This window comes from Leuresthes tenuis, unplaced genomic scaffold, assembly GCF_036924035.1.
Source record: "Leuresthes tenuis unplaced genomic scaffold, fLeuTen1.0.hap1 SCAF_10, whole genome shotgun sequence".
NCBI classification, from domain to species: Eukaryota; Metazoa; Chordata; class Actinopteri; order Atheriniformes; family Atherinopsidae; genus Leuresthes; species Leuresthes tenuis.
The window spans coordinates 31,291,106-31,314,799 of NW_027325364.1; the positions used below are offsets into that span (position 1 = coordinate 31,291,106).

The window sequence follows — 23,694 nt, forward strand, 5'->3', positions numbered from 1 at the left end:
GGAGTAATAGCAGCAGAAGGAGCAGTAGCAGTAGTAGGAGTAGTAGAAATAGCAGTAGCAGTAGCAGTAGCAATAGCAGTAGCAGTAGCAGCAGTAGGAGTAGCAATAGCAATAGCAATAGCAGTAGCAGTAGCAGCAGTAGCAGTAGTAGGAGTAGCAATAGTAGTAGCAGTAGCAGAAGTAGCAGTAGTAGGAGTAGTAGCAGCAGCAGCAGCAGTAGCAGTAGCAATAGCAGTAGCAGCAGTAGGAGTAGCAATAGCAGTAGCAGTAGTAGTAGCAGTCGCAGAAGTAGCAGTAGCAGTAGCAGTAGTAGTAGGAGTAGCAGCAGTAGTGGCAGTAGCAGTAGCAATAGCAATAGCAGCAGAAGTAGCAGTAGTAGCAGTAGCAGTAGCAATAGCAATAGCAATAGCAGCAGACGTAGCAGTAGCAGCAGCAGTAGTAGTAGTAGGAGTAGCAATAGCAGCAGAAGTAGCAGTAGTAGGAGTAGCAGCAGCAGCAGTAGCAGGAGTAGCAGCAGTAGCAGCAGCAGTAGGAGTAGCAGCAGTAGTAGGAGTAGCAATAGCAGCAGAAGTAGCAGTAGTAAGAGTAGCAATAGCAGCAGAAGTAGCAGTAGTAGGAGTAGCAATAGCAGCAGAAGTAGCAGTAGTAGGAGTAGCAGCAGTAGTAGCAGTAGTAGTAGTAGCAATAGCAGCAGTAGTAGCAGTAGTAGTAGTAGCAATAGCAGCAGTAGTAGCAGTAGTAGCAGCAGTAGCAGCAACAGTAGTAGTAGCAGTAGTAGGAGTAGCAGCAGTAGTAGGAGTAGCAATAGCAGCAGAAGTAGCAGTAGTAGCAGCAGCAGCAGTAGGAGTAGCAGCAGTAGTTGCAGTAGTAGGAGTAGCAGCAGTAGCAGCAGCAGCAGTATCATAACAATGTTTATGTTACGTTTGTACAAAAACGGTTGAGGCTGGAATGCTGAGTACTGACCCTTGTGGCATCTGACACGAGCAGCACAGATAGAAGGCCTGAATAACAGCACTGAGTCGACTGGCAGTCATGGAGATCACATCTTCCCCGTCGGTGTAGGACTCTGCTTCCATAACAAGCTGACGGTCGAGCAAGGTGGGCAGTTTTGGTGTAGTGCCAGAGTGGTCAGATTCACACTGTTTAAGAAGCAGAGAAGCTATCTCGTTGCTGGAGGAGGCAGAAGATGGGTTTTTTCTGTTTCTTTCCAGTTCTGTGGAAATGAGCACCAGCCACTCATCCAGTGAGTGCCAGAGTAACTCCAAGGGCTACAGAGACAGAAACAGAAACAGAAAAAAAAGAGATGAGAGTTATCCATGGTGAGATTACACATGAGGAATGAATTTTTGAAATCTTATTTTTGAAAGACTTTGATAACTTATCGATATTATCTAGGTCCTAATAAGACTATTTTCAAAGAGACAAAAAGCTTCAGCAGTTTTGAAAAGGTCCATCCAAAAATCTTCAAAAACTCCCCCAAAAATGTGCATTTTTGACTGATCTAGAAAAACTGTTTTGTTTTAATTATACTTTGAGAGAGGAATATCTCCCTTTGTGAGAGGAATATCTCCCTTTGTGAGAGCCTCCCCAAGACATCCAGTTGATAAAAAATGCTGCAGCACAGATTATAATGAAAATTTGCAGGAGAGATCTTAAGTTCTCCAATGCTCACTTTTCTTTATTGGCTCTGTTAAATATAAAATAAAATAAGAAAATTCACCTCACAAAAAGATCATAATGATCATAATTATCTTAAAGATCTCATAGTTGGATATTTCCCCAACAGAGCACTTTGCTCTCAGGCTGCAGGTTTCCTTGTGGTTCCCAGAGTTTCTAAAAGTAGAATGGGAGGCAGAGCCTTCAGTTATCAGGCCCCTCTCTGAGGAACCAGCTGCCAGTTTGGCTTCAGGAAGCAGACACTGATGGCCTTAATATAGCATGAAGCATGAATGAGTATATGTGTGAACGGGTGATAAAAGAGTACATGTAAAGCATTTTGTGGACTCTTGACAAGATCAACCTTAGCACAATAGTGAAGTGGATCAGACCAAATAATATGATTAAAGAAATAAACACAATAGTGACAGAACAAAAATCTGCCTTCTTTGCTGATGATGTATTGGTCTTTCTCTCTTGCCCAACAGACTCCCTTCCTGTGCTGATGTCTTTAGTAGATACACAACCTTTTCTGGGTAGTTACATAAACTAAAATCATATATCCCAAATTCCCATTATAACACCCTCCATATTTCTCTTATAGGTACCAAAGTGACTGGAACAACAGCTCTATCAAATATCTGTGAAATTATTTGCCACCCATACAGAATCCGAAACAAGTTTATTGCCAAGTAGGTTTGCACTTACAAGGAATTTGACTTGGTGTAGTTGGTGCAGACAATATAGATATATTTACAGAATATATATATATATATATATATATATATATATATATATATATATACACACAAATAGACATTCTGTGTTACATTAATGTAACACAGAAGGTCTGAAGATGCCACGTAATGTAGCTTGTAGGTCTGGAAGGGGAGACAGTCAGTGTCATGGGGGGCTCCGGGCTTTGTTGATAAGGCCAGTAGTGGGTAGGAAGACACTGTTCTTGTGGTGTGAGGTTTTGGTCCTGATGGGCCGCAGCCTCCTGCCAGAGGGGAGTGTCTGAGAGAGTTTGTGACCGGGGTGCGAGGGATCAGCCACAATCTTCCCTGTACGCCTCAGAGTCCTGGAGGCGTATAGGTCCTGGAGAGATGGAAGGTAGGAGCCAATCACCTTCTCTGCAGACCGAATGACACGCTGCAGTCTGCCCTTGTCCTTGGTGGTGGCAGCAGCGTACCAGATGGTGATGGACGAGGTGAGGATGGACTCAATGATGGAGGAGTAGAAGTGCACCATCATTGTCCTTGGCAGGTTGAACTTCTACATCTGCCACAGGAAGTACATCCTCTGCTGGGCTTTCTTGATGAGGGAGCTGATGTTCAGAGTTCTTCCTGAAGTCCAAAACCATCTCCACTGTCTTTAGAGTGTTGAGCTCCAGGTTGTTATGGCTGCACCAGGTCACCAGATGGTCAGCCTCCCACCTGTAGGCGGACTCATCACCATCAGAGATAAGTCCGATGAGAGTGGTGTCATCCGCAAACTTCAGGAGCTTGACGGACTGGTGACTAGAGGTGCAGCTGTTGGTGTACAGGGAGAACAGCAGAGGAGAAAGAACACAGCCCTGGGGGGAACCAGTGTGAGCTGTGAGTCAGAGACGTGTTTTCCCAGCTTCACATGCTGCTTCCTGTCAGACAGGAAGTCTTTAATCCATCTGCAGGTGGAGTCAGGCACACTCAGCTGGGAGAGCTTCTCCTGATGCAGAGCCGGGATGATTGTGTTAAAAGTATGCATGACGTATGCATTACATGGGTTGCGAGTTTCGGTTCGGGCCGAATTAAAAGATTAATTTTTTTCGTTTTCGTGGTAACAAAATGTTCAGAATCCTCATAGAAATGCATTGGATTGCATTAAAAATAAAAAAAATTTTATCACAGCTTCATGAGATTTGAATATGTTGTAGTCCACAGTTGGGCGAGTCGTGGAATATATTAATGATGTCTCTACGACAACCTGTTGCCAAGTTCAAAATCTTTTTTTTTCACATAATGGGGTTGTACGGGCGCTTAGTACCCAACAGTCTGAGTCTTTGAAAGTTTGAATGATGTCTCTACGATAAAGTATAGCCGAGCGATAAGCGCGCAAATTTTCGACCTTTTTTCGGTTTTCGGCACCTAGCGTTACCACGGTAACACTTTTGAACAATAAAAGTAATGCCCATCGAGGCATCGTGGAGACGCACGTATTGATGTATGCCATGCGTGGCTTCACGTTGCAGTTCGAGCCGCATTAACGGCCGTTTTTTCGGCCGTGTTTTTTTTTTTTGGATTTTTTTTTTTTATATATCAGAGCGGGGCCATAATATACAGCCGCTGCTTGGCAGCAGGCTTTTTACGACTATAGCTTGTGAGCAAAATGCTAGCTAAAGTAGCCGAATTTTACATGTAAAATGTTTTTTTTCTGATTTATTTATTTTTTTTCACAATTTTTTTTTAGGGAGGCTCTAGGTAGGAATGTGGCTCATCCATGTCTTTATGGACCTTGCTTTGTGCACTGGTGTGCAGTCATGTCGGAACAGGAAGGGTCCATCCCCAAACTGTTTCCACAAAGTTGGGAGCATGAAACGGTTCAAAATCTCTTGGTATGCTGAAGCATTCAGAGTTCCTTTCACTGGAACTAAGGGGCCAAGCCCAGCTCCTGAAGAACAACCCCACACCATAACCTCCCCTCCTTTTCAAGACAATTACTGTTCCCCTGGCAACTGCCAAACCCAGACTACTCCATCAGATTGCCAGATGGAGAAGCATGATTGGTCCCTCCAGAGAACACGTCTCCACTGCTGTAGAGTCCAGTGGCAGCGTGCTTTACACCACTGCATCCGACGCTTTGCATTGCACTTGGTGATGTATGGCTTGCAGTTACCATGGAAACCCATTCCATGAAGCTCTCTGCACACAGTTCTGGAGCTAATCTGAAGGCCACATGAAGTTTGGAGGTCTGTAGCGATTGACTCTGCAGAAAGTTGGCGAACCTCTGTGCACCTCTGTGGGAGAACATGCAAACTCCATACAGAAAGGCCCCAGCAGGGAATTCGAACATGGAATTCTCTTGCTGTGAGGCAATGATGCAAACCCCAAATAAAATGTTCTTGTGAAAAATAAACTGCCTGCTATAGAATTAGGCTGCCACTTAATGGATATTTGACTGACACACAGGACAACCCTAGAGGTGTTAGTAGGTGCGTTTCCATCAGCCTGTTTAGATGCGCATCGAGAAGTATTGCATCAGAAAATTATGATAGAAACGCCATAATTCGAATTAAAATCCCCCGATTCGCACAAATGAAAATACACACGCCAGCGTTGGGTTTGGGTTGATTCGAAACGGATGGAAACAGCTGTGTTCGCATCAAGTCTGACATAACGCACTTTCACCCCACTTTCACCAAGATCTCTGCTTGGGCAAGGGGATTAAATAACACCTCTTGCCGCCTTCTCCTCATGACAGCCCCTCTTGTTGCCAGGACTAACTGGGCTGACAGCTCCAATGCCACTTGCCCAATTCTTAATAAAGGTTCAAGTCTTCTCTCCATGGTGATACACTCAGGCTCGGGAAGCTGGTGAAACATTTACAGGCTGGTTGTCATGCCAACCTACGGAAAACTCGCGCGACTTAATAGTTTTCACCTTTTGATGGAAACACACATGATTCAAATTTCTTTTAATGCGCATTTCCCAGCGATTCAAATCACTTTTGGATGGAAATATGACTTATGACTCAACAGACAAGAGTTCTTTTGGAGGCACAAGTGGAACCTTCAAGGTTATTTTAATGTTGTGTCTGATGCTTGTCACGGTTTATGTTCTGTTCCATGTCTTGTCTCGTCATTTCCTGTTTTATTTTGAAAGCACTGACCTTCCCCTCTCATTTCAGGTAACTTGCCCTTCCTCCCGTGTCAAGCGTCTCATTGTCTTCCTTGATTCCCAAGTGTTTCCACCTGTTCCCCTCGGTCCCTCATGTGTTCAAATAGTCTGCGTTTCCCTTGTCTTGTGCCAGTATGTTGTCTCCGTATGAGCATCATTACCAGCCATTTGTGTCAAGCTTCGATCCACAGTTCCACAAGTCTACAGTGAGCGATCTTGTGTTGTAATTTATTCTTACCCATAGCCTTAGTTTATTTATTCTTCACGGTAAGTTTCATGACTTTGTTTTTCCTCCGTTTTCAAGGAGTGATTTTTGTTGTAACTTTTCATAGTCACCTCCATTAAAGGAGAGTTTTAAGTTTATCGTTAAAGTTCATAGAGCCTCTGTTTTGTAAAGAGTGCGTCTTTTGTTTTATTCCGCCTCGTTAGGAGAGCATGTCTTTGTTTCGTTAAGTGTTCATAGCTTTTCTGTTTTTCTCCCAGTTTGGAGAGTTTTATGTTTGTAACTGTCATAGCTGCGCTCCTCCTCCGCTTAGTTACTGAGGAGAGCGCTCAGGTTTTTCAAAGCCTTTTCTTTGCGCTGCCAGGAGATCGCCCTGCCTTGCTGTGCTCTGTGTGCTGTGTAATAAACCCTCTTGGAACCCATACGACCTTGCGTCTGTGTCCTGAGTCCCCTGGTAAACTGACATGATGAGTGCATTATTGTATGCTAGTGGAATGTCAACAGATCACAGCATACTGTATGTGCACTTTCTACTTACCTTAAAGACCTGGCTGCGAGGTGTCTTGTTACCATTATAGCCCATGTCATTGCCATTGTTAGGTGAGGAAGGCCCAAGGTGGAATACATGGCAAAAAATACGCACAATTCTCAGGAGACTCTTCATCTGAGCTTCATAACTACTGGACAGACTGTGAGAGACAAAGGCAACAGTAATAAACAATAGTTTATAACAACTTTAAAATTGAGCCCCTTATACAACTGGTAAAAAAATTGAAAAAAAAAACAATAACAGCTACTGGCTTTTGAGTTCAATGGGAAAGTGTTTATTCGCAATTCAGTTCCACATGATGACTGCAGTATTTGCCCATTTTTCATTGGCTCTAGCTCACCACAGCACATGCATCAGCTAAATAAGAATACTGCACCGGGCACTCCAGGAGTGAGCACAACTACCACTTTCTTTACAGTGACACTGACTTCAACAAGGGCTGCATGGTGGTGTGGTGGTTAGCGCTGTCGCCTAACACGTGGATCGAATCCCAGCTGGTTCTTTCTGTGTGGAGTTTGCATGTTCTCCCCATGTATGTGTGGGTTCCCTCTGGGTACTCCAGCCTCCTCCCACCGCTCAAAAGTATGCATGTTAGGTTAACTGAGTACTCTAAATTGACCCTTGGAGAGAGTGTGAGTGGAACTGGTTGTTTGTCTCATTTGTCTCAATGTAGCTATGTAGAGAGCTGGAAGCTAACTTTCTGTACCACTGTATGATGTTGACATGAATGGTCCATTCAAAAACAATAACTTATTATCTTGAGCTTATAAGAACCTATTACTACAAGGTAGTGGTAAATATTCCAGTTATGAAAATGTGGTAGCATTGCATGCAATGGGAAAAAGTTTATTTGGCTTGTTTTAGCAGTTTCACCTGTGCCTGCTTTAAATATGCTTGCTTTTGGTATAACTAAATAATTAGATAAAATATTAGATGCTTTAAAGTAAGGCACACAATTAAAATGTGTTTGTGTTGGTTTTCATTCATCTTGTCCTCTCAGGATTCCCCAAAAACGTCTGAACAAACAGTCTTTGATTTAGCAGAAAAGACTTTTCAATGCCGACTGCTGGGAACTGAAAGAAGTATAACTCAATTACTGTATGTATGTAATTATACCTAAGAAGCTTGTGTCCATTGGTGGTAGCAACTTCAGCAAGACTGGTCATGATCCTCTGGTGATAACTGTCACTGTGCTGAGAGACATGCTCCAGAACCTGCCTGAGCTACAGATACAAGATATTCATACACCAATTTCAGTTTGAAATTCATACAATGGGTCTTTGAGCGAGTTTGCAGACAAATAAATTACCATCATCTCTTTAATATCATCATTCTGTGTCATCTGGATGAGGGTTTGGAACAGTCTGCTATGGTGCTGGATGAGTATCTCACAGGTCTCACCATACCCACCCTGAAAATATTACAGGAGGTATAGTAACAGCAACTGAAAAGCACAAACCATCAAGAAAAAGTAAAACACACGTAAGCTTAAACAGTGCTGAAATACACACCTGCACACAGAGATCCAGAGGTGTGATTCCATTCTTGTCAGCAAGGTATTTAGCACCTCGAGAAAGCAGGATCTGTGCTGTGTCTCTTTGGCCATGGCTGAGGAATACACAAGATAAGCTTTATCACAACAGTAGTAACAGGCAAAGCTGAACATGGGCATTTTTTTAACATTGTAATCCTTAATATTTCAGATTGGCTGGAAAGCAGTGAGAGAAAGAGTGAGAGAAACATGAGGCAATTAACTGGTTGCATGAGCTGTAGCAAGGACTGCAGCCTCTTTGATTAAAGAACATACAACTAAGTGAGCTATAGAGGCAGCGCAATCAGAAATCATTTTTTTTTCGTTACACTACCTGCAGGCGAAGTAAAGAGGTGTAGCTCCAGAGACATTTGGCCTGTTGATGTCAGCTCCACTATCCAGAAGACACAACACCGTCTGTGCACACATGGTACATTTCCACATCACATCCAGTCAAATGTCAAAACCCCAGAAAGAAACACCATGGCAATTTTCTGTTTTCATTCTAAGTATACTTTTTGCAACAGGACTGGGTGCACCCCCTACTTCGCCACAGCAGCTAAAATAACCACAAAGAAGCAACATCACCATACTATGGCACATTTTAAATGATTGCAACACCAACTACATGCAGATTATCTGCAGGTGCATTGAGCTGACAATGTAGTAATTTCCCAGCTTGGGATGAATAAAGTACTTCTATTCTATTCTAATGATAAAAGGGCTGTATCAAGCCTAAGAACAACATTTGTATAATGTACAGAATGTTTTACCACTTGAATAGATGTTTGCAGTTGTCTTACTGTTTTGTGCCCGTTCTGACAGGCTACATGAAGTGCAGTCTGCCCCATGGCATCCTCCACGTCCACATTGGACACATGCTGGACCAGGTCATGCAGAAGCTCTGTTCGCCCATTTACTGCCAACCAGTGGATCTGCAGCAAAGGTTCACATGGACAGTCTTTATCCTGATTACAGGAGAAACTTTAGCAGTCACCACAAATATCAATAACTTGATAAGAAATGGTGATAACATTAATCACCACCAGAGGATGACCGTTCACTTACAGCAGTCAGTCCCTCATTGTTGCAGATATTGACATCGGCATTATATTCCAATAATTTGCCCATACACTTCTTCTGTCTGAGAGAATAATGAAAGAAATGATTGGTTAAGTGTCAGCGTTAATGAACATATAATTACTCAGTCTAACGAGTTTCATATCATGACTCAGCAGAGACTTTCTTGAAAGTCCATTCAAGGTTGAGTCACCTGACAAATAACGAAATGTGAGAAACTAGTCTAAATAAGTAGGGAAATGTTACGGTTATGTATTCAACCAGTTCCTTTCTTACTAACAGCATAAGAAATCATATTTCCATCAGTTATGATGGAAACATGATTCCATCATATTTCATCTTTCGTATATAGATCGTATATGAAACGAATATTTCCAGATGTACGTCTCAGTATATATGGTCTCAAGTAGAAACAAAAGATCTGCCACTAACATAACTTGGAGGAGACCCAGCATCATGTAATGCCACAACAGCTCTAAGACAAGCTGATGATGATTCTGACTGGCTGTATACTGACATCAGAATAAAGAGGCAGATTGTAGGAAATTTTAAACTTGTCATGTGAATAGTTAGAATGTCTCCTGTATCACAATGTACAGCCAGGAAGCTCATGGATTAGAGTATGTATCATCAACTTTCATGTACATATCAAGCCCATAAAGACCAGAGCTTGCTTGGAAAAGTAAACATGCACAATTCCTTCAACACAAAAAGCTGAGGTATCTGTAGGCATTTCCAACTAACCTAGAAGAATGGAAATAATTATTATCATTAGCTTTTTGAACAAGCAATACACCAACAAAAGGAAAATAAATCTTGGAAATAGCAAAATATGTTAGATTTGTATATATATTATGAGGTGACCCAAAATTAACTCACAAGATGAGCAAAAGCTTTGATTTAAACGGTTGTTAAACGTTGTATGTATACTCATACCCATTCCTAGCAGCCAGATGAAGAGGGGTACAGCCTGAGATGTCCTGGTAGTTTGGGTTGGCTCCTCTCTTCAACAGCAGAACCAGGCATTCCACTGACCCGCAGCTGTACAAAGGGAACAAAGTGAAACTTAGTATTTTTAGGTTTACAAAATCCTCACCATTGAGTATGTGAGATAGGACTTAGTAGTAGAAGCATATGAAAGGAAAAAGCTTAGGTGTGTACAGTTAGGAGCAGAAGCAGAGCGGCAAGGATGGAAAGTTAGGATCTGTCCAGTGGAAGTAGGATGTAGAGGATTTGTTGCAAAGTCTGTTGTCTCATTGTTGAGGGAGTTGGGTGTAAGTGGACAGAGTTTGAGGAAAATGGTGAAGGAAGTGTCAGATGAGGCAGTAAAGTCCAGTCAGTGGATTTGGATTAGAAGAAGCAATAGCAGCTGGGTAGCCCAGCTGGGGGAGCACTGAGGGTAAACAGACTCCTGGAAGAAGAAAGGAAGAAATCCAGGATGTATTTATGTGGAGGGTGTGGTAGTGATGGCCAAATGAAGCTTTTGTGAAGCATTGAATCACTTGAGTCAATTGTTTTGAAAGTGGGTTCATTACTCGAAGCTTCAGTTACAGTGACCTCTCCTGGCGAAGTGCCAAGCTGCAGTCAAATTAGCCAGGCTAGTTGGTGGACAGGCTTTTAATTAAATAGCACGTACACACACACACACACTGATTATTATGTTCTATTGACAAATGAACATCAATGAGAGTATTGTGTGTTGTGTTATTAAGGACATTGCTGGGAAAATATGGGTTTAGGTGGTAAACTTATGACAGAGGTGTGCTTATGTAGCTTATGGCAGAGGGTGATTATGTAGGATGGGGAACACTCAAAGATTTTATTCAGATACATTTTTTTTCCAACAGTTTTTGGATTGAGCCGGTTTCTTTTTTTGCTCACAATTTCTCCACATTTTGAAAACACCCACTCACAGGGAACCGATGAGGCAGGTGAGCATAAAAATTGTTTTGCCAGTTTAAAGAGGTGAGGGTAGACATTTTAATGGTTCTGCCAGTATGCCAGTGGGTCTTCTTATTGTTGTATATGTAACTTTACTTTTCCTACGGTACTTGTTACATTATTATACAGCCAGTACAACACCAGGAGCGATCAGACTGAAGTGTTCCCACATGTCAGAATAATCTCTCTTCCTGGCTGGCTCCATAATTATCCAAAACGCAACACCAACAAATCAACAGCAATAGCAACAACAACGCTTCTCCTGCAACAACCCACAAAGAGTGCATTGTTTAGAGCGGTTATCAAGTGTTGAAGGCACTCAAATTCCCAACCGTCTCAACCTGTCAGAATCGAGACAGGCAGTGCCAGTGAATCACCTGCTTGGACGGTAATCACCAGTCAGGTGATTCATTCCGGCAACGAAGCAGTTGCTGCTTCGGATGTCATGTGTCACGTGCTTTTTTCGCACCAAAGCAAGCTTCAAAGCAGTGCTTCTATGGAATTGTAGTTCATGGTTTGGAGCGCGTATCGAAGCTTCAGTGTCGCACTGCCATCACTAGGTGTGGTTCATGTGAGCCTTTTGAAACCAGGCTGGCATTTCAGGTGAGTCAGCCTGTATGGCCTTGTTTTTGCTGGCATTTTTAGTGACTGTAGGACTGTTCAGGTGAGTTTGTCTGCTGAATCTGTTATTGTGTCTTGTTCTGCCTCCACCTCTGGCACCCTCTTTACTTTCATTACCCCCTACCTGAACCAGGGTTTGAATCCCCATCCCGCTATGGCTGGTGTGCAGTTGGTGAGAGGCTGGGGCAGCTGATAATAATGCTGCTTGTGAAAGGAAAGGTGGTTGTTGTGGTCTGAGGAGCAGTGATGGCTGGCATTAGGGGAGTGACTCTGGGACGCCAGTGATCACTGTCACATGGAGGTGTCGTGGGCCCAACCAGACAAAACACTGATGAAAGGAGGTTCCCACCTGATGACCCCAATGACATGTTGGTCAGCACTGCTCACTGGTCCATACAGGGATAATAGGGAATTATTCACTGAGTCTGGTACATTTTTTATTTAATTTAATTAATTAATTATTTAAGCACGAATTTCTTGTGTTTATCTTAAAAAGACATCCTGTCGCTAGGCTACACCCAGATCCCGCAGTGTTTTTTTAACCCGCCCGCAGTTCATACCGCCGGCTCCCGCAAGATTTGAGTTGGATCCCGCGGGACCCGATCCCAATGCAGCCCGTTTGTGGAGTGGGGTGCTGTAGATCTATAGTTCGTTATCTGTCTGAGCTCCAGACAGAAGCAGAGTTGTTAGCTGGTTTCACAGAAAACCAGCTGCCAGTAAATGTCCGGGAAGCAGACACCCTTTCCACTTTTAAGATTAGATTAAAACTTTCCTTTCTGATAAAGCTTATGGTTAGGGATGGCTCAGGTAATCCTGAAACATAGTTAAGCTGCTATAGGCTTAGACTGCTGGGGGACCTCATCTGTCACACCTTTCCTCACTTTGCTCTCTTTTTCCCCCTGTTTAATTTCTCAAATGATTTTATGTACATGTGACATTATTGTGGTTATTAACTTGTGTTACCCTGTTCCAACAGGTATCCTTTGAATGGTGTTATGGTGTTTTTCCCCCCTCTTTTCCCTCTTTTCTGTCTTCTCAAACCCCAGCTGGTCGAGGTGGATGGCCACCCTTCCTGAGTCTGGTTCTGCCAGAGGTTTCTTCCTGTTAAAAGGGAGTCGTTCCTTTCCACAGTCGCCTCATGAAATAAACCTTAGCATGGACATGCTCAGACTAACGCAGTGAGTGTTGTATATCTGCTAAAAATGTGCAAGCGTGGATGTGTGCATGCGCAAGCAACCGCGTGTGTTGCGTGTCTTTATGTGTATGTGGATTTGTGTCAGCTACCTGTAAGTTTGTTTGTGAGTGTTCATGCATTAAGTGTGTGCGTTTGTGTGGAGTGGGGGCACGTGCCGGTTTCAAGCAAGTGAGAGTAGTTTGGGTGCGTGCTGTAGAAGTGTTTGGTTGTGGGTGCTGTGCCATATATGTTAACGTTAATATAATATACTGAGGTGGAAATGCAACAGGTTGGGGAAGAGAGACAGAAAAGAAAAACAATGCAGAAGAGTAGAAGTGTGAGATAGAAACAGCCCAGAACAACCAAAATAAACCAGTATCACCTGTATACACTAACATTTTGTGCTTGGAGACCAGGAGGTTTTTTTTTTTTTTAACTCTGCCTTAACAGTTAACTGTGAACTTAAGTAGAACATTGCTGATTTAGGTGCGGTGGTCAGCACCATCGCCTCAAAGCAAAAGGGTTCCACGTTCATCCCGGCTGGTTCTTTCTGTGTGCAGTCTGCATGTTCTCCCCATGTATGCGTGGGTTCTCTCCGGGTTCTCCGGCTTCCTCCCACCGTCCAAAGACATGCTGTCAGGCTAACTGGTGTCTCTAAATTGTCCCTTGGAGTGAGTGTGAGCGTGTGTGGTCGTTTGTCTCTGTGTGGCCCTGTGATAGACTGGCCACCTGCCCAGGGTGTACCCCGCCTCTCACCCAATGACAGCTGGGTTAGGCTCCAGCCCCCCGCAACCCTGAGTTGGATTAAGCGGGTATAGACAGATGATGGCTGGATGGATAGATATTACAGATTTATGCATGTATCACCCATAGATATGATACATACACAGATGTGAGCGGTTACAAATAACCTGGTATCAGTTGAGCCAAAGAGTGGTGTTCTGGCCATGGTACAGCGGTCCGTTGTCAAAAAAATGGATCCACCCCGATGACAGTACAAGAGTCTACTTGAAATTTTTTCCACCAATATAGAATAATCTCTATTAGTCTGGAAAGATAGTCTGATAACAAAAAAGAAAGCCCTTCGTAAAGCTAGAACTGCTTATTATTCCACACCGATTGAAGAGGAATAAGAACAGCTTCAGGTTTCTTTTCAGCACTGACTAGCTTAGTTGAGCAACTTATTCCTTTACCTCTCCGTAATGATGACTTCATGAGCTTCTTCACCAATAAAATGATTTCGGATCATGTTGAAAATTTATGGAATCGTTCAGAATCGCTATTGTTGCTGATGTATTATGAAGTACAGCAGCTTTAGAAGTGTCTGCTGAATCTGACTTGGCTTCTGTCCTGTTGAGCTCTCTGAGCTGACAATAACCATATATAACTGTTCCTTGTGAAAAAGAAAATTACTGTAGCTGTTTTCAACATTTCTTAAAAGCATTTTCTTTTCACTCAACATCCAACGAGCATCATATATCAACACTAAAACATAAGAAACAGCATAATAGTAGACATACTGGCTCTACTTTCAACCCTTGAGTCATCACACAGTACAGTGGAACGAATTTACAGCTCACACAGACATAAACCCAATTCTGAAGAATGAAGAAACCAGTCAGCATATTGTCTATATCCTGAAATTCTAAGAGGTATGAGAAAATCCTGTTGCTTTCAAGCAAATGCTTGACAAGTGTCTGAACCAGTGAATATGACATGAAAACATTTCTCTCAGTAGTTCCAATGAGGGTTGACATAGAAAAAAAGGAAAAAAGACAACTACACACAGCACCACTGCAGACAGACAGCTCATTCACTATAGGAGCTGAACACACAACACTGAGCCGGCTGATGTTGCCAGCTTACAACGAGTGGAACTGCTGTGACTCGGAAATGTTTTTGGTTTGTTTGTTCTTCTTGTTTTATTCAAATGGTCATGATATGTAGTATTACACAAGAGGAGGGAGATGTGTGTCGTGTGAGTGAGACAAGAGTAAGTGTGAGCCATGTTCAGAATAAAAAAAAAAATCAGGTGGGGACAATTAAAAATGCGTGGGTTGTCATCTGCCCCCGTCCACATTGGTAGCAGTCTGTTGTCCACTAAATTCATAAGAACATGTGGTGTCACCAGGCAGAGATCTACGTCTTCCAACGTGAAACAATCATGCTGTTTATAAGGTAAAAGGTATTGTAAAGAACTCCTCAGTCTGCAGAAGAGACAATAAGATTCACTACATCAAACCATGTTGAAAAGGATGAGGAAGTGAAGAAGTTCTAACGCTTTTGGAAGTGACACTGATGTATAAACCAAATATCTTAGCTTAAAACGCAACACAACATATTAACGTTTGTTCCACCTTAACTGATGAATGTTTTGGTAATTAACATCCAGAAATCCCACACTGCTGTTTTCTTTTAAAAAATGGGATTCATATTAAGGGGCTTATTCATTTAGCCTCTGTGAAGTATTTTTACCTTAATGGTGGGTAATAGTTTGACCTTTTCCCTTTCAATAAAACAAAAGTTTAGCAATTTCTGTAAAAGGTCTGTTTATAGCCAAAAATGTAATGAATCAGTAATGCAGGACAGTTGGATAAAGATAATAAAGCACATTTAATGGGTGCAACTTTATTTGGTGCTGTTGCAGTTAGGAGCAGCAATGCCACTCATGCAAAAATATGTCAGCAGCTTTTTTTTGCTAAAAACATTTTGTACATTTTTAAATGTGTGGTTTTGAAAATGGTATCAAATATTTCCCTTGGTATTGTGTTTGAAATGATAGTATCATGACAACCTTTGCCCTATATATTTCTTATCTACTGTGGTGACATTTCAAAAACTACATTTAGTGTGATACTGATTTACAGCGGAGCACATATATTTAGTGTTTACTCAAATGTAAGGACAGAGTTAGCAGGACTGTGTCTTACTTGGCTGCAATGTGTAGCAAACTTCTCTTTACTCGTCCAAAGGCATAGTTCACATCAAACTTGGAGTTGAGGAGCAATTCTGACACTGACCTTTTTGAGAAAATAGAAAAAAATATAGAATGTATTAAAAAGAAAAACATTAATTTTGTAACAACACAACAATTTACTATCTTAAGATGAGACAAACAACATTAATTCACGACTGAAGTTGTGTAATCAGAGCACTTACCTGTGCTGGTCAGCCATAACCATTGGCATAAGTGTGTACACTGCAGTCTCATTGTCTATGGACACAAAAACAGAAGAGGAATAAAAAAAACTGAAAAGACTAATGGCACCTGAATTGTTTTATAAAAAAAGGTTTTAAAGTCCCATTCCAGGAGTTCCTGGTCCTTTATCAACTTATCTGTTTTACTGAAAATTGTTCAATTTTAAGTTTATTTTAAGGTTTTGCTATTAAAAAAAAACACTAAGCATAAATCTCCAACTTCATCCTCATTCAATAAGTGGGGATCTATGCTAAATCAGCTCTACACAAAACTGAGCTTCCCAGCTTTTCCTTAAAGATTCAAGTGTGCAGAACACACTGTTGTGTTCCTATTGGCAAGAACAAAAAGCAGTAAACCAAAGATCAGGGCTGCTAACGCTCATTCACCGGAGTCACAGACTTACTGTGAATGTGGTAGCAAATATTTTCCACAGTAATGAGCTTGAAATTCATGACATCAATGTCATGACAACTCTAGTCCCATAATGCAACTTGTAGTCTAAATCCATGATTTTCTGTTTACAGAGTGCAAATAAACAGAATATCTACGTAAAAACTAAATCTACTGTGATAGTTATAGTAATATTAACCCAAGTCACACACACACATACACAATGATAATAAATGTCACAGAGACAAATCAAAATAGTCAGATGTTGCCTTCTCTCAAGTGTAAGCAGGAGCAGCTAAGCTGAAAAATGGTCACACACACACTAGAATTAGAATATCCTTTATTGTCACTGTAACAAGTACAATGAAATTAGGTGCCGTGTAAAAAAAAGATCTATAACAGACACATAAAAAAGATCTATAAAAGGGTTTACAAAAAGGCTAAATTATTTACAAAGGATAAACATCCGTCATGTTGCACGTTAAAGACAGATATTACACACAATATCATCTACTGCATTTAACGTGCTCGGTGGTGTTTTATGTCCTGATGGCTGTGGGAGAGAAGCTACCCTTCAGTCTGGAAAACCACACAGGATGCAGTGATAGAAGACCCTCCCATGTCATCTGGTTGGGGTATTGTTAGAAAAATTATATAGTTATACTATGAGAAAAGCTGCAAGAATAAGAGTTTCTGTGATGGGGGGAGGCCTCCTCCTGTCTTTTAGTCCTCATAATACTATGTAGCAAGCAAAAGTGTTTTGACTGTCTGAACTCGTCTTCCCATAACATTAAATGGTTAGTAATGCCTTTTCCCATAACATTAAATGGTTAGTAATGCCTTTTCCCATAACATTGTGTGGCCAGCAAGCATAAACAATATTAATAGCAATAGCACCATTTTGTGAGTCAGACAACTCTAAGCCAGCTTCCTGACAGGTTGTGCAGACTTGTCTCTTTCTTGCAAGAAATAAATGTTTTGTGTTAATCGTATCCAGCGACTCTGAGACTAATTTTGAGAGAGTTTTTCTGACATAATGGTTCTGTTGGATTAACCCATAATAAAAGCAGTCAGTAAAGGTGAGTCAAAGGGAGAAGCCTTTAACTGGGAACTGAGTAGTGGTTCTGTTGGATTAACCCATAATAAAAGCAGTCAGTAAAGGTGAGTCAAAGGGAGAAGCCTTTAACTGGGAACTGAGTAGTGGTGTAGGATTAACCCATAATAAAAGCAGTCAGTAAGGGTGAGTCAAAGGGAGAAGCCTTTAACTGGGAACTGAATAGTGGTTCTGTTGGATTAACCCATAATAAAAGCAGTCAGTAAAGGTGAGTCAAAGGGAGAAGCCTTTAACTGGGAACTGAGTGGTGGTTCTGTTGGATTAACCCATACTAAAAGGAGTCAGTAAAGGTGAGTCAAAGGGAGAAGCCTTTAACTGGGAACTGAGTAGTGGTTCTGTTGGATTAACCCATAATAAAAGCAGTCAGTAAAGGTGAGTCAAAGGGAGAAGCCTTTAACTGGGAACTGAGTAGTGGTTCTGTTGGATTAACCCATAATAAAAGCAGTCAGTAAAGCTGAGTCAAAGGGAGAAGCCTTTAACTGGGAACTGAGTGGTGGTTCTGTTGGATTAACCCATAATAAAAGCAGTCAGTAGAGATGAGTCAAAGGGAGAAGCCTTTAACTGTGATCTGAGTGGTGGTTCTGTTGGATTAACCCATAATAAAAGCAGTCAGTAAAGGTGAGTCAAAGGGAGAAGCCTTTAACTGGGAACTGAGTAGTGGTGTAGGATTAACCCATAATAAAAGCAGTCAGTAAAGGTGAGTCAAAGGGATAAGCCTTTAACTGGGAACTGAGTAGTGGTTCTGTTGGATTAACCCATAATAAAAGCAGTCAGTAAAGGTGAGTCAAAGGGAGAAGCCTTTAACTGGGAACTAAGTAGTGGTTCTGTTGGATTGACCCATAATAAAAGCAGTCAGTAAAGGTGAGTCAAAGGGAGAAGCCTTTAACTGGGAACTAAGTAGTGGTTCTGTTGGATTAACCCATAATAAAAGCAGTCAGTAAGGGTGAGTCAAAGGGAGAAGCCTTTAACTGGGAACTGAGTAGTGGTTCTGTTGGATTAACCCATAATAACAAAGATGCAGTCAGTAAAGGTGAGTCAGTCCATAGTCTGTATGAGAAAACTACAGGAATAAATAACTCAGCGCCGCGCGTTAGAAACGGAATCTTTCTTAAGAGAGTTTGCGATGGGAGATCGCAAGAATTAAATCCATCTTTGTTTGTTTGCTGTAGTGTTGTTATATTTGCTCTGCATGTATAAGGAGTGAAACAGCTGCTGGTGTGTTGATGTTGCTGATGGTGACGACAGAAGTAATGTATTACTGACTAATGGAGTTGAAGTGAACATCAGAGTTTGGTTGTTGCTCGTGACATAACGACAGAAGTAGTGTTTCATTCAGTAGTACTCACAATAGCTCCACTAACAATTGATTAGCTGCAAGAGGACATTATGGGAAATATCTGTTTTAAAGCTAACCGGGAGTTAAGTGGGAGTGCTGAAATCATGTTAAAAACAATATTGAATACTTAGACAGATGGGAGAAGAAATCTGAGTTTGAGGGAGATTTGAACATGGCAACATTGCCCAGTCCTAGAGAAGGGGAAGACAAAAAGTAATGTACAAAGTAAATGTAGTTAAAAACACATGGTCTAAAACTAGACATTAGTACAAGTTTGTGTATTAAGACTTAACAGCTCTCTTAAAGAGTTAAAGTTCAGAAGATCTCAGACAAACAAACAGAGCATTTCAAATCTTTACTCCTTTTGCAGGAAAAACTGTCTGAGCAAAATATGTTTTACAACCTGAGATTTTTATCATTTCCATATCAAACCTGCCATTCTTAGGCAAAGTTCTAGAAAAAGTTGTATACCAACAGCTTTCTGACTTTCTCCTGTCTAACAATGCTTTTGATACTTTCCTCTCACAGTCTTGATTTGATGTGTTTAACTGAGAGATGAAACGACAAGACCGAGAGTGTGTGTGTGTGTGTGTGGGGGGGGGTTCTTTGTGCCATATTCAGGGCCAATATACCCACTCACAAGATAAAACATTTAGTTTTTTCCTTAATTCGAGCATGTGTCATTTAAAATGGAGATAAAACGATCTTAAATACTTTGTCTCACCGCAGAATGATTTTATTGATCTGAATTTCTTTAAATTGTGTGCACTGCTGTTGACTGTTTAGTCATAACAGGGGACTTGAAGGTGCATTTGGAAGTAGCCCAAGATAAGCACGCTAAAGAACTCGCTGCTGTTCTTGAAATGTTTGGTCTAACTCAGCATGTGACTGAGCCCCCCCACAGCAGAGGGCACACTCTGGATGAGCTCATTTCAAAGGGTGTTGTTATTTTACATATGGAGTTTGTTTGATGTTGCTTTATCTGATCATTTTTTTTCTTCGACCTGTTTGTTACACTCAAACCAGCAGTTGGGTCTTCACTGATAAATGACAGAACAGGGACATAGTTTATGCAAATGATCAGTTTTGAAAATACTCTGTGTTCTAATGTTGATGATCCGTTGAATTCTTACACATCAAGTCTCTTAAATGCTTTGGATACCATTGCTCCTGTCAAGGTTAGAATGGTTAAAAGTAGGCAAAGGGCACCATGGAGAAAAGAAGAGTCGGCCAGGCCACAGAAAAGGGAATGCCGGAGAGCTGAACGGAAATGGTGTAAGTCAAAGTTCCAGCTTCATGATGAGATTTACAGAGAAAAGCTATGTGTGTTCAACCAGACTTTGCATAGAACAATGGAGAGTTATTTTTCTGAAATCATCAAAAACTGCAGTAACAACTCTCATGTCCTGTTTGCTACAGAAAACAGATTAACAAACCCTCCAGTTTCACTGCATTTAGAACTCATTTCTACATATAAGTGTAATGAGTTGTAATATTCTTTAATGACAAAGTTCAAGGCATAGTTTCCACCTGAAGCAGGTCTGAGACCAGACAGTCAAACCTTTCAGGTGCAGATGGTTTTCAAGCCAAACTGAAACATTTTCTAAATTTGAGATTAGCTCTTCTGCAACAATATCATAAGTGTGTCAGAGACACAAGCCGGAAATGGAAAATTTTACGTATTAATGGCTTCACTGCTTCTGATTGACTAACTTCCCTAAAACTTATGAACTTAGGAACTGACATCATATTTATCAGAGATTATAGCATTTATCTCATATCTCATCAGCAGAGCATTAGGATATTCACAAAAAAACACAGCAATGAAATATGCTACGTGAGTCAGATATCAAACGATAGTTTTCTTAAAGAGAAATTTAAAGACAGCTGTAATAAATCAGTCGTAACAAGTCAAAGTTTGTTTTCATGGTGCATTTAAAACCAGCCACAGTGACCAGAGAGTTGCACAAGTGGAGTAATATATTAATACTACTAGCAGTTTCTAAGCCTGTAGATAAATATTAATTAAATTAAACAGAAAGGTTGTGCATGTGTGTTCAACAGGTGCCAAACTGGATGGCAAATGCAGAGAGTAATTTTGTGTGACTTGTAACAATTGTAACATGACAATAAACAGTCATCTTAATGTGTTTGCACAGCAATGGAATAAAGACGGCATGCAGAGGAGCACTCTAACAACAAAAAGAAAAGCAAGAAAGGACTAAACTTTGTGTTGGAAGGGAGAGAAGCAACTATTTAGGTGATGAGGGAAAGAAAACACAGATCACAACAGGAGCAGTGACAGAGGAGGTAGAAGGAGAGACAGAGCAGACAGAGCAGAGCATGTGTGGAAGGAGGGGGCATTGGGCGAGGGACTGCAGGAGCAAGAGTAAGACAGAGGAAGAGTTTGGGAGTCAGTTATGACTAGATAAGAAAAAACAGGAGCTGTAACCAGGATAGAAGCAGAAAAGCCAGAAAAAGTGTTAAACTTAGAGGGAATTGAACTTATGTTACAGTATGATATCAAACCTGAGATTACATTGAATGTTTCCGGGACAGAGGTAACTTTTCAATGTGACACAAGTGCAACACAAACTGTAATCCATCCTGATGACATTCCGGGAGTTGAGGAATCCAAAGAAATTATTTGGGTCAAATCAGCAAATGGTAAGAGCCATCCTGAGCGTTTATCAAAACTCTTGACAGTAACAGATACACGGACTGGAGTGAGTGCTGATTGTCAGGTTGTCTTGTCCACTCTTTGTCCCTGTAACTTACTGGGAAGAGATTTACTCCATTTATTGAAGCTAAGAATAGTTCCAGAAGAAAAGGGGTTAACTGTAGTTCAAATGAAGTCGGCTCAAACAATGATTCAGCATGACGCGAGACCACCTTCATACTGGTATAGTTTGGATCTTGTGTCTACAGGCCCCAGCTCTATCACGCTTTCTCTCCTTAAGAAGGCAAAAGAGCACGTCTCAGGAGAGCTCACCCTCAGGTCTCCAGATGAATTACACTGCACTATGTCTTACAAATACACTGAAGGGTCTGACACAAACATATGAGAAAGGTTTTTTCAGAGAAAAACAGACCATGTTAAAGTTAAAACACCTATACTGGAATAAAGAGGATTGTTGTGCAATCGCTGCTCACTCTCCCCCAGCATGAGAAAGTTCTTAAGATTCTGTAATGCACCTCATGTGTCACTCTCCAAACCCACAGACGACCACTGGAGGCGTTTAGGTGTGTTTGTGTCTGCATGTGAAGAAGCCTCAGATTGGGAGAAGGTGGAGCCAGGAATAGAGTATTCTGAGAAACTGGATGCATATACTAGTCCATTAAATTGGACCACGCATGCAAAACCAAATGTACACTTACCAGGACAGATGTGGAAGAATAAAGGTGCCATTTACTATGAACTGTAGAATTTATTCTGCCAAAGAGTTTGTTTAAATATGCTGCAGTATTGAGCCATGGAGCACGTCATGTCTCTACAGGAGGGCTGGTAGCAACAATGAACAAAGTTTTTACAGCATATAATTTTATTAATAATAAATAACAATATGATAATAAAGAATTTTTGTCTAACATGTCAAATATGTGCAAAATATGATCCATACATATGGCCTAGGACCGGGGCGAGGACAGTTCCCGAGGCCGGAGGACCCTTTTCAACACATTTGTATGGATTTCATTGAATTAAATAAAGGCGTCTCCCTGGTGATAAGTGATGTTTTACCAAATGAGTTGAAGTATTTCCATATACACAGGCAGATGCACTCTCAACACTGGTGAATTAAATATTACCTAGATTTGGAATTCCTGAAGAAAAAAAACTGAAGAAACTGGGAAGAATTGGGTTTACTGTTTACCACTAGTAGTCCTAAACATGCATATTACTCTAACTAGCACAGGATTAACTCCATTTATATAATGTATAATGTATGACCATTTTTACTACCACAGTTAAAACTATTCACGGGACATGATGAAGAAAGAGAAGAAACCTTAGCAGGATACATGGTTAAAATGTTAACAAGTAGAGAGATCTCTTCTGTCTAGTGTCTGTTCCAGGTGACCCTGTGGAGGAATCTCTAAAACCTGGAGACTGGATCCTCATCAAAGTGATAAAGAAAGAGAACTGGTCCAGCCAAGGTGGGAAGGTTCATAGCAGGTACTGCTTACAGAAACCACAGCAGCTAAAATAATATATCCTGGATGCACTTATCACACTGTAAACCAGTAAGGCCACGACCTGCGGAAGTAGGGAAAGATTAGGTACCCACCACCGTTCTCTGAGGCAAAGGGGAATTCTCTCAGCAGGAGGGGGTTCGTCTCAACCTCAGTGAAGAAAACAACGGCTAAAACGAGAACATAGGGTGTGGCTAAAATAAGACAGGGACAGACAGACAGCAGCCGTGGCATCCATTCAGATTACCAGGATCCTGTAGGTTAAAAGGAACCAGCTGTGTATTGTTAATCATTATTCTTATTATCGTATTGCTAATTCTATGGGATTAAGCACAGATTAATAAAAAACTAAAAGATAAAGCATTACAATGAATCACCCTCAGACCCTTAACATAGACTGACCACAGAGATAGGAAGTCCCTCAGGTCCAACAGACAACTTGTCAACCTATTTTTTGTTGCAGGAATAGATGGGGTGACTGACATTGACTTATGCTCAATTATTTTATGTAAAGACAACCAAAAAGCCCATGTGTATTCTGAAAAGTACATATGTGACATGTATGTTAATACAAGATTTCTCAAGAATCGCCGGTGTATCAGTTAGAATTTTGTTATAACGAATAGTCCACAACAGGTTATAGTGATCGGAATAAATGGCTGGAATGTATACAGCATGACAAAATAACCAATCTAATTGTATTGAATGTGCTAAAGCCAGAATATAAATCTAGAAATTAAGTAATCACTCTGACCCAACTGGTTTCCAATGTGCATTACAATTGTATAATGAATCTTTTGTACCTAACACAGA

At 41.1% G+C, this 23,694-nt stretch overlaps 1 protein-coding gene across 1 annotated transcript in view; it reads right to left on the bottom strand.

The window, feature by feature from the left end:
• hace1 (HECT domain and ankyrin repeat containing E3 ubiquitin protein ligase 1) overlaps nucleotides 1–23,694 on the bottom strand; it is a 67,466-nt gene that overhangs the window by 34,964 nt on the left and 8,808 nt on the right. Inside the window, exons 2-12 of the mRNA XM_072394933.1 lie at nucleotides 15,811–15,865; nucleotides 15,582–15,671; nucleotides 9,852–9,956; nucleotides 8,904–8,979; nucleotides 8,639–8,770; nucleotides 8,170–8,252; nucleotides 7,816–7,912; nucleotides 7,614–7,715; nucleotides 7,421–7,527; nucleotides 6,293–6,443; nucleotides 964–1,268 (exon numbers count right to left, since the gene is read on the bottom strand). Coding sequence (XP_072251034.1) covers nucleotides 964–1,268; nucleotides 6,293–6,443; nucleotides 7,421–7,527; nucleotides 7,614–7,715; nucleotides 7,816–7,912; nucleotides 8,170–8,252; nucleotides 8,639–8,770; nucleotides 8,904–8,979; nucleotides 9,852–9,956; nucleotides 15,582–15,671; nucleotides 15,811–15,865 — 1,303 coding nt within the window. The remainder of the gene's footprint in view (nucleotides 1–963; nucleotides 1,269–6,292; nucleotides 6,444–7,420; nucleotides 7,528–7,613; nucleotides 7,716–7,815; nucleotides 7,913–8,169; nucleotides 8,253–8,638; nucleotides 8,771–8,903; nucleotides 8,980–9,851; nucleotides 9,957–15,581; nucleotides 15,672–15,810; nucleotides 15,866–23,694) is intronic.